This window comes from Neophocaena asiaeorientalis, unplaced genomic scaffold (assembly GCF_003031525.2).
Source record: "Neophocaena asiaeorientalis asiaeorientalis breed wild unplaced genomic scaffold, Neophocaena_asiaeorientalis_V1.1 scaffold46, whole genome shotgun sequence".
Classification (NCBI taxonomy): domain Eukaryota; kingdom Metazoa; phylum Chordata; class Mammalia; order Artiodactyla; family Phocoenidae; genus Neophocaena; species Neophocaena asiaeorientalis.
Genome location: NW_020175393.1, coordinates 12085026 through 12096703, shown reverse-complemented (window position 1 = coordinate 12096703; position 11678 = coordinate 12085026). Strand labels below are relative to the sequence as shown.

Sequence of the window (11678 nt, the reverse complement as noted above, 5' to 3'; positions counted from 1 at the left end):
ATCCAAGACAATGGGCAGGGCTGCTGTAGTCCCAGTTGGATCCTTTCTGTGGAATAGCTAATTTGTAAATCTCCTCCATTGTACATGCAGGTAAGATCACGTTTTCAGTGTATTTATAGCCTGTATCTAGTAGAATGAGTAGCATTTCGCCCAGTGGAGGCAACATATGTGCAAAAGCATAGGGGCAGGAAATGGCATAGTATATTCGGGGAAGAGCAGTGTTTCTGCTGCAGAGTAGGACATTTGAAGGAGTGCTGAGGGAGAGGCTGCCTGGACAGATAGACTTGGTTTCATTTGTGAAAGGTCTTGGAACACACATCTTCCTGTACCTGCTTTATGAAAAATTTCCAAACATGGGTATGATATAGGCAAACTTGTATTTCAGAAAGCACGCAAGTTCATTCTCAGAACTTCTCAATCAAGTGAATATATGTCTTGTTTCCTTTCTTGGGTTACATGTAACAACCATATGGAGCCCTCAGAATACTTCCAATCGATTGACTGGTTGATAGACTCTTTCTTTTATCAGTAAACAAGCCAACTTGTTTTATACAAAGTGCTGTGGAACACCCAGGTATTAGTTTTCTTCCTGCAGGCATTTACAATATAGTAATGAAATGACACTTACGCACATAACACAGGAAGAAAATGGACCAGGAGTAAAAGGACTTGAATTCTGGATACATCTCCCCCATTTTAGTTGTTTATAAAAACAAATATTTAATAAGCACTTATTATGTGTCAGATATCCGTTAGACTTTAGGTATGCACTGATGAGCAAAATAGTCATGGGATTTGTGTGTCCAATGGAGGATGAAGACATCAAACAATCACAAAAATGTATTCAACAAATAATGTATTGAGAATCTAATATGTACCAGGCACTGTTCTAGGTGCCTGAAGCAATAATGAAAAAGCAGACAGATCTGTGCCCATACAGGATTTACATTCTAGTGGGAGAAGACAGAAAACAAACTCTAGATGTACAATAAATAAGTAATGTATATATCTTATTAGAAGGGGATATGTATTATGGAAAAAGAAATAGAAAGTCAGGTAAGGGTTTTTAGTAATGAGGAGGGGGTACAGATAGGAGTTGGGATGGGTTGTCATTTTACACAGGACAGTTAGAGTGGTCTCATTGAGAAGGGATGCATAAACAAAAACTTAGAATTTTGGAGAGTTGACTGCAGATATCCAAGGGAAGTGTATTCCCGGCAGAGGGAACAGCCACTGTAAAGATCCTAATATGGGAGCATTTTGGAGGGTTCCAGGCACAGCAACGAGGCCATATCCTCTGAAGCAGGTTAAGCAAGGGGGAGAAAAGCAGATGTAGGAGAGTTTGTGTAGATTTTATAGGGCCTTGAGGGTCACTGTATGGACTTTGGCTTTTCCTGAAAGAAATGGAGAGCCATTATAGGAGTCTGAGTAGGGAGAGAGATGATCTGATTTATGCTTTAATGGGATGACCGGTTCCATGTTACAGCCTGTAACTAAATCATGATAGGTGTGTCCTGAAATGGGATAACAAGGGGACCAAATTTATAAAATACATGTGTATTGGGCCCTAAGCTTAGCTAGCCCCCTCAGACTCACTGGGTCACCTTGGTGCGGACCTGGTAGCATGCGGTATATATAAGCTCACGTAGAATACTGTTCCTTGGAAGTGATGCAGAATGACACATAATCTTGTTGCAGAGTAGCACATAATCTAGAAGTGTTCTAGCAGTGAAAGCACATATTCTCAAAAGGAGCGATATCGCCCCCAAAGGGGTGAAAATTGGTTCTTAAGGGACAAAAACTTACTCTTTTTTGATGTATAAAGCACAGATGTACATACAGTATGTAACAGATATGTAATATATTGGCAGTATTTTAATTTCACGGGAAAGATACCTAAAAAGGATCCTTTAGGGATGGGGTGGGAGTGGAAGGTTGTATGATCATAAAAAAGGTTGGAAAACACCGACTTAAGAAGGGAGTGAGTGGCAGGAAGATCACTGAACTGGAGGTTAGGAAATCACAGCCAAAATCAGCTCCATCATTAACTCTGTGAACTTGGACCACTTTCTTCCCCTTTCGAGGTTCCAGCCTGCCTTCAAATGTAAAATCAGGTAAACTGTATGACCTTTTAGCTTTTCTCTGGTGCTAAAATTATGAGAAGGACTTGAGCTGGCTCTCCACTGAGTTATAAACACCAGATTATGGGAACTGTGGTAATCTATCAGGTATTTGGACCCATCAAACCTCACCTTTCAATAAAAGAAAGGGATAGCATCAATAGACTTTAAAGTCTGTCTCTGGTCTCTTTCCCTTTATCTATTCTTTAAGCTATCCCAAAAGCTTGAATTCTAGAAATACTGCTTTAGTTCGCTCCAGAAGATTCCTGGATGCAACATTGGAGGCAAGGGTACAATGAGGTTTTGTCTATAAGATGCTCATCAGGGCTTCCCTGGTGGCGCAGTGGTTGAGAGTCCGCCTGCTGATGCGGGGGACACAGGTTCGTGCCCCGGTCCGGGAAGATCCCACATACCGTGGAGCGGCTGGGCCCGTGAGCCATGGCCGCTGAGCCTGCGCGTCTGGAGCCTGTGCTCTGCAACGGGAGAGGCCACAACAGTGAGAGGCCCGTGTACCACAAAAAAAATAAATAAATAAAAATAAGATGCTCATCAAATGCTTTGGAACCTGTCAACCAGAGTTGCATTGCTTCTCGATTTTCACACGATTTCTAGACACAAAAGTCCCTTTACAATCCATCTGGGTTGTCACTTCAAAGAGAACGATGTACGTGGTGGATGAAGGGGTGCAGGAATTAGCAGGATAGAGTACCAGGTTAAAAAACAAAGAGCCTGTGTATTCGAGGCATCTGTAGATGACATCAACTAGACAATTTTGTGCATACGGTTCTTTGCTTTAGAAGTCCTTTGAGGACAGAGAATGTATCTGCTAACTCAAATGTTTAGTGCTCAACTCAGTATCCTGTACATAAGAGGATCTTTGTGAAGGTGTCTTGACTGTGATGATCACCCGGGTCGAAGAGAAAAAAATAAAACTCAAAGCCATAAATCTTTGAGTCCCTTAGTTTGGGTGATCTGTACTGATGTGACCATAGACAAGGGCATTTATCTTTTTTTTCCTTCTGTTATTTAATCACCTTGTGGTGTTTCCAGATAAGAAACGTAAATGGCACTCATTACCTAACTGGAGCATGTGTAGCACATTTATCATAGGGTATCAATACTCAAACAACTGTTTTGTGTAATGAATTCAGCTATTCACAGATGAGTTACTATTGTGAAGAATTGTGCTCCACTGAACTGCAGGGACTTCTTGAATGCTGTCAACATTTGGAGGCAATTGGAAGAGGGAACACTATTTAGTGACAAATGGCTAAATATTCAGAATTTCAATGTATACTGGGAAGATAATTCAAGTCAACCTCTAGTTGATCCGAAGAATTTTGGAGTTGCTGGCAATGAGGAAGACTATAGAGTCTGCTTGAAAATATCCTTAGGAGTGAAAGAGTTAACTGAGTGTTTAAGCTTTACCTCATGTCCAGTGGACTTGTGGTTTGCCGATTAAAGTCTCCAGTCAATAATTTTTAGGGACCTGTCATTGATAGCTGTTGCTAGTTGCTGTGTTTCAAAACCCGTTGATTCCTCTGCAAGGTGATACAGCATCCTCTATCCCTTTCCTCATTTCAGACCTACTCAGGTCTGCCTGCAAAAGGATCCACCAAATCAATAAACATGAATGATGAAGACTGCAGCACCATCTGTGACAGAATCCAAAAAGAGAGGGCATATGAGGATTCAGACCAGCCAGCAGAAGACAAAGGTCCCCTTTACAATGATGTCAATGAAGACTTGAAGGCAGAAGCCAATTTATATGCCACTGGGTTGGAAACCCATGGGTATGACTCTGTGGCCATTTATGCTGTTGTTGGTCAGGAGAGCACCTCAGCCTCTTTTCAACGAGAAACAGGAGAATACCTCCTGCCTGAAAAAGTATATCCTGAGGCTCAGCATCCTCAACCTGGGGAGCCCCAGGAGAATGGAAGTGAGATGGAAGCACATCTGACTTCTCCTTCCAGCTTCACCATCCAGCACAGCAGAGCCTTCTCCACCAGCGAGGACTCCCCTACCAGCTATTCTGCTGCTGATGTTTCAGAAGAAAACGAATCAGCTTCCACTAACCCTGAGGTTAACCTCTTTGTGAAGGTAAGGGCTGCCTCTGACAGACACACCCGCACACGCAGATGGTGTTTTATTTTGCTCTGAGTGACCAGGGAAAGATGCATGGTGTCATGGTCCTTGGGGGTCAATATATATTAAAGAGTAGGGCTGATGGAACGGGTTGTTCCATAGTTCACCCAGGACTGCTCAAAATTACAAGAATTGGTAAGTGCATTTAAAAGTGTGTGTCTAATCATTGACTTCTCTATACCACAGGCAAAGCATTTTTTAAGAGTTCACTTATGAGGGAGCAGAAGTTGTTGCTCAGATCCTTTCCTTTGTGACAGACATTAAGTGCCTTTTCCTGTCTGGTTAAATTTCTTTCATCATCATCATTTTGAAAAACGAAACTAAGGCTTGTTGAAGTCAAATCGATGGTCCTTCTTAACGTTTCTAAGGTCACAGATAGTACTTCGTATGTATGGTCGATAAATGTTACGTCTGTCACCGAGCTTGCCCTTTTGGCACCAATATAACTAAAATATCTGATGAGATAAAATGATTTCTCTAGTAGTAATACACTTAGTGTCAGTGTTAATGTTTAGCCCTTAGTATATTTAAACAAAGATCTTTGCATTAGACTGATATTCTAATAAAGATTATGGTTATGAATGTTATCAAAACATAAAAATCATTTCAGGGCTAAACAAATCATCTTTATAGATCAAGATGATGTTTTCCCCAACATTCCCCACCCAAATTCATATTTACACAAATTTTTATGTGAAGACAACAAAAATGATTACTCTATGAACCTATAAAAATCCAGTCAACACTCATTTCTCCCCTTTCTGGTTTCGAATTAACTCCTTTAATGAAATGCGCTTTCTTTTCTAACTTAATACATAATTATTTTCTAATTTTCTCTACCTGTTTGGTGTATAAATCGTCTCCTTTATTCTACCACAAGGTCCATTTCAAAAGCACCGAGAGCGTTTGGTTTGGTTCATATTTAGGTACCTGGCAAACCTTGCCTGGGATTTTGTTGAGCATTTGGGAGAAAGAAGCGTGTGTAGACAGAGCCCTTGCTCTCAAGAAATAACAATGTGGTACAGGAGACAGACTTGCAAGTTGTGAATTTTGGTGAAATGGAGGAGTGAGAGAGCATTGTGCTGTGGGTATTCTGGGGATGCCCAAGGGTGGACGAAGGAGTAAGGAAAGGCTCCACAGAGGTGACATTCAAACAGGTGCATTCAAGCAGCATTCCAGCCATTATATTCACATGACCGTTGTGTTAGTTTCAAAAACACGTCACCTTTTTAAAAGTGAGGACTAGGTGTATTTTCCTCAAGACAGAGGCATCCCTGCAACTTCCTGCAAGAGACAAGATGAATCAGTCATCATCGTCATGATCACCATCATCATTATGGGCACATCAAACCATTATTTGCATGTTTGGCAAAGTGTTGATTTCATCAGAAATTAGGCTGAACCAAACAGAAGTAGGAGGAAATAGAAGTGTTGGCATCTCTAGCTGGTACAAGCAGCAGGAAAAACTACTTGATAGTGCCATGTGGTTCCTAAGTTATTTAAGATCCGTGGTTCCCTAAAGTAAATATTGGATCTAATTAACTCTTTACATTTACATTCTTTTTAGTATAATTTTGTTAACTAAGTGGACGTAGAATGTACCATCAACCTCAGCTCCTATGTGTGAACTCCTTTTTAGAGATTCTCAGCATCACTCAGTGAGAAGAAGGGCAGTCATAATCCTGGCTTCTCCACCCCCCAGCCCACCTCCACTGCGGTCCTTTATTCAATGAGGTGGGAAATGAGTAATATGAAAACAGGTGATACAGGGCTGCAGGGCTTGCGTGGGAGTGGAGGGCGTGTGTGTGACCAGACCAGGCTCCTCCCTCCTCCCAGCTCTGCTGCAGAAGGGCTATTTTCACACGATTTCTAGACACAAAAGTCCCTTTACAATCCATCTGGGTTGTCACTTCAAAGAGAACGATGTACGTGGTGGATGAAGGGGTGCAGGAATTAGCAGGATAGAGTACCAGGTTAAAAAACAAAGAGCCTGTGTATTCAAGGCATCTGTAGATGACATCAACTAGACAATTTTGTGCATACGGTTCTTTGCTTTAGAAGTCCTTTGAGGACAGAGAATGTATCTGCTAACTCAAATGTTTAGTGCTCAACTCAGTATCCTGTACATAAGAGGATCTTTGTGAAGGTGTCTTGACTGTGATGATCACCCGGGTCGAAGAGAAAAAAATAAAACTCAAAGCCATAAATCTTTGAGTCCCTTAGTTTGGGTGATCTGTACTGATGTGACCATAGACAAGGGCATTTATCTTTTTTTCCCTTCTGTTATTTAATCACCTTGTGGTGTTTCCAGATAAGAAACGTAAATGGCACTCATTACCTAACTGGAGCATGTGTAGCACATTTATCATAGGGTATCAATACTCAAACAACTGTTTTGTGTAATGAATTCAGCTATTCACAGATGAGTTACTATTGTGAAGAATTGTGCTCCACTGAACTGCAGGGACTTCTTGAATGCTGTCAACATTTGGAGGCAATTGGAAGAGGGAACACTATTTAGTGACAAATGGCTAAATATTCAGAATTTCAATGTATACTGGGAAGATAATTCAAGTCAACCTCTAGTTGATCCGAAGAATTTTGGAGTTGCTGGCAATGAGGAAGACTATAGAGTCTGCTTGAAAATATCCTTAGGAGTGAAAGAGTTAACTGAGTGTTTAAGCTTTACCTCATGTCCAGTGGACTTGTGGTTTGCCGATTAAAGTCTCCAGTCAATAATTTTTAGGGACCTGTCATTGATAGCTGTTGCTAGTTGCTGTGTTTCAAAACCCGTTGATTCCTCTGCAAGGTGATACAGCATCCTCTATCCCTTTCCTCATTTCAGACCTACTCAGGTCTGCCTGCAAAAGGATCCACCAAATCAATAAACATGAATGATGAAGACTGCAGCACCATCTGTGACAGAATCCAAAAAGAGAGGGCATATGAGGATTCAGACCAGCCAGCAGAAGACAAAGGTCCCCTTTACAATGATGTCCATGAAGACTTGAAGGCAGAAGCCAATTTATATGCCACTGGGTTGGAAACCCATGGGTATGACTCTGTGGCCATTTATGCTGTTGTTGGTCAGGAGAGCACCTCAGCCTCTTTTCAACGAGAAACAGGAGAATACCTCCTGCCTGAAAAAGTATATCCTGAGGCTCAGCATCCTCAACCTGGGGAGCCCCAGGAGAATGGAAGTGAGATGGAAGCACATCTGACTTCTCCTTCCAGCTTCACCATCCAGCACAGCAGAGCCTTCTCCACCAGCGAGGACTCCCCTACCAGCTATTCTGCTGCTGATGTTTCAGAAGAAAACGAATCAGCTTCCACTAACCCTGAGGTTAACCTCTTTGTGAAGGTAAGGGCTGCCTCTGACAGACACACCCGCACACGCAGATGGTGTTTTATTTTGCTCTGAGTGACCAGGGAAAGATGCATGGTGTCATGGTCCTTGGGGGTCAATATATATTAAAGAGTAGGGCTGATGGAACGGGTTGTTCCATAGTTCACCCAGGACTGCTCAAAATTACAAGAATTGGTAAGTGCATTTAAAAGTGTGTGTCTAATCATTGACTTCTCTATACCACAGGCAAAGCATTTTTTAAGAGTTCACTTATGAGGGAGCAGAAGTTGTTGCTCAGATCCTTTCCTTTGTGACAGACATTAAGTGCCTTTTCCTGTCTGGTTAAATTTCTTTCATCATCATCATTTTGAAAAACGAAACTAAGGCTTGTTGAAGTCAAATCGATGGTCCTTCTTAACGTTTCTAAGGTCACAGATAGTACTTCGTATGTATGGTCGATAAATGTTACGTCTGTCACCGAGCTTGCCCTTTTGGCACCAATATAACTAAAATATCTGATGAGATAAAATGATTTCTCTAGTAGTAATACACTTAGTGTCAGTGTTAATGTTTAGCCCTTAGTATATTTAAACAAAGATCTTTGCATTAGACTGATATTCTAATAAAGATTATGGTTATGAATGTTATCAAAACATAAAAATCATTTCAGGGCTAAACAAATCATCTTTATAGATCAAGATGATGTTTTCCCCAACATTCCCCACCCAAATTCATATTTACACAAATTTTTATGTGAAGACAACAAAAATGATTACTCTATGAACCTATAAAAATCCAGTCAACACTCATTTCTCCCCTTTCTGGTTTCGAATTAACTCCTTTAATGAAATGCGCTTTCTTTTCTAACTTAATACATAATTATTTTCTAATTTTCTCTACCTGTTTGGTGTATAAATCGTCTCCTTTATTCTACCACAAGGTCCATTTCAAAAGCACCGAGAGCGTTTGGTTTGGTTCATATTTAGGTACCTGGCAAACCTTGCCTGGGATTTTGTTGAGCATTTGGGAGAAAGAAGCGTGTGTAGACAGAGCCCTTGCTCTCAAGAAATAACAATGTGGTACAGGAGACAGACTTGCAAGTTGTGAATTTTGGTGAAATGGAGGAGTGAGAGAGCATTGTGCTGTGGGTATTCTGGGGATGCCCAAGGGTGGACGAAGGAGTAAGGAAAGGCTCCACAGAGGTGACATTCAAACAGGTGCATTCAAGCAGCATTCCAGCCATTATATTCACATGACCGTTGTGTTAGTTTCAAAAACACGTCACCTTTTTAAAAGTGAGGACTAGGTGTATTTTCCTCAAGACAGAGGCATCCCTGCAACTTCCTGCAAGAGACAAGATGAATCAGTCATCATCGTCATGATCACCATCATCATTATGGGCACATCAAACCATTATTTGCATGTTTGGCAAAGTGTTGATTTCATCAGAAATTAGGCTGAACCAAACAGAAGTAGGAGGAAATAGAAGTGTTGGCATCTCTAGCTGGTACAAGCAGCAGGAAAAACTACTTGATAGTGCCATGTGGTTCCTAAGTTATTTAAGATCCGTGGTTCCCTAAAGTAAATATTGGATCTAATTAACTCTTTACATTTACATTCTTTTTAGTATAATTTTGTTAACTAAGTGGACGTAGAATGTACCATCAACCTCAGCTCCTATGTGTGAACTCCTTTTTAGAGATTCTCAGCATCACTCAGTGAGAAGAAGGGCAGTCATAATCCTGGCTTCTCCACCCCCCAGCCCACCTCCACTGCGGTCCTTTATTCAATGAGGTGGGAAATGAGTAATATGAAAACAGGTGATACAGGGCTGCAGGGCTTGCGTGGGAGTGGAGGGCGTGTGTGTGACCAGACCAGGCTCCTCCCTCCTCCCAGCTCTGCTGCAGAAGGGCTGCTGGAACCCCTGCGTTGGACGGGGATCACCATCTTCCTGGCGGGCTTGTTGCTGGTGTTCTGGGGTTGTTCTCCTCCTGGGCTGTTTTGGTGTAGACCACTTGGGCTGCAGGTACACCTGTACTCATTTGTGTATGTTTCCACCCGTCTGGACAAGTCAGAGAAAATGTCATGCAGGTTAACTGTGTTCAACCAACTTTTCATTGAGGCTCGGCCATTTCAGGGTGTTGACCTGTTACTTACTTAGTTAAAATATGTCATTTATTTATTCTTTCAACAGAGAGTTATTGCGCCAGGTTCTGGGTGTACAACAATGAAGAAAACAAAGGCCTGGCTCCCCAGCACTTTGCATCGTAGTGGGAGAGACAACAGATGGACAAATAGGGAAGTAAATATAAAATATGCCGAGTGGTGATAGTGCCATAAAGAAACATAAAACAAAACAACGGGTGTGTTAATTTCCTACTGCTGCCCTAACAAATTACTACAAACATAGTGGCTCCAAACCACATAAATTTATTCTCCTGCCTTCTGGAGATCAATCGGAAATGAGTCTTAAAGGGCTAAAACAAGGAGTCAGCAGAGCTGTGCTCCTTCCGGAGGCTCCAGGCGAGAATTTGTTTCCTCCATTCATCTAGAGATGATCCTCATTCTTGGCTCCTGGCCCATGTCACATCTCCCTTTCTCCCTGGCTTCCAGCTTCACCTTTTTTTTTTGGCCACACCATGCAGCATGCAGGCTCTTAGTTCCCCGACCAGAGATCGAACTCGTGCCCCCTTTAGTGGAAGCGCAGAGTCTTAACCACTGGGCCTCCAAGGAAGCCCCCAGCTTCCCCTTGCCTTCCAATCTGACTCCTTCTGCATCCCTCTTATAAGGAAACTTGTGATTAGTTTGGGCCCGCAGGATAATCCAGGTTAATCTCCTCATTTCAAGATCCTTAATTTAATCACTTCTGCAAAGTCCCTTTGGCTTCAAAGTTTCTGGGAATTAAAGCATGGGCCTATTTGGGAGCCATTGTTCAGCTTCCCACAGTGGGACGAGAATGATGCTGAGTAGGGGTGGGAGGAGTAGGGGTAGCCGGGGCATGGGGGCGGGGGAGATAAGAGAGGTGGAGGTGGGTACAGGTCACGCCTAGGCCTGATGAGCCCTTGACAGAGATTCCACTTTTTTTTTGTGCGGTACGCGGGCCTCTCACTGTCGTGGCCTCTCCCATAGCGGAGCACAGGCTCCGGACGCGCAGGCTCAGCGGCCATGGCTCACGGGCCCAGCTGCTCCGCAGCATGTGGGATCTTCCCGGACCAGGGCACGAACCTGCGTCCCCTGCCTCGGCAGGCGGACTCTCAACCACTGCGCCACCAGGGAAGCCCAGAGCTTCCACTTTTACTCTGAGCGATAAGGGGAGTCATCAGAGGGTTTTGGAAGGAAAATTCTGGCTGCCCTTTTGATGATAGACTACAGCAGAGAAAGGGTAGAGGCAGGGAGGACAGATTGGAGGCCCTTGAAAAACTAGGCAGGGGAGGACGGTGGATTGGACGATGGTGACAGCAGTGGAGCTGGTGCCAAGTCGATTGGGATTGTTGGGAAGAGAGAGCCCAGAGGTTTTGCTGGTGGGTCTGATGTGTAGTATAAGGAAGGGAAGGAGCTAAGTTTGACTCTAGGGGTTTAGACAAGAGCTATTGAGTGAATGGAGATGTTATTCTCACTTCACCTGTGGACCTCTTCTCCAGGAACATATGATCCAGAAAATGTGTTCACAGTCATTCATATATCCCTCCCTCCCTCCCTCCCTTCCTTCCTTCCTTCCTTCTTTCCTTCCTTCCTTCCTTCTTTCTTTCCAACATTTACAAGATACTACGTCCCACGTACTGGATGTAAGAGATGAATGCAGCACAGCCCAAGTGCACTGTCCTGTGGGCAAAGACAGAGAAACACAATTCTTGAAAATAATAAGAGGAAAGAAATAACTGCTTCTTGGTCATTGGCTGAGATCCAGTGAAGGAAAAGTCTCTAGTGAGAGCTGCAATTCATGTCGTAAGGCAACCAAGAGGAGTTGTCAGTTCAGAATTTGCTGATAGGATTATAAGAATTTCTTGCTGCTTTCTGCTAAACTTGAAGGACCTGTAGACATTTTCCTAATTGTGTGTGTGTGTGTG

The 11678-nt window shown here is 42.8% G+C and overlaps 1 protein-coding gene across 2 annotated transcripts in view; it reads left to right on the top strand.

Moving 5' to 3' along the window:
- Positions 1–3749: 3749 nt before the first annotated feature.
- Positions 3750–11678, top strand: part of CLIC5 (CLIC family member 5) — a 168869-nt gene continuing 160940 nt past the window's right edge. The window contains exons 1-2 of one of the 2 annotated variants that reach the window (XM_024766158.1): positions 3750–4059; positions 7415–7626. In XM_024766158.1, the coding sequence (XP_024621926.1) occupies positions 3750–4059; positions 7415–7626 (522 nt within the window). Of the gene's footprint in view, positions 4203–7414; positions 7627–11678 lie in introns of both variants that reach the window. The other variant, XM_024766157.1, reaches the window with a different exon arrangement.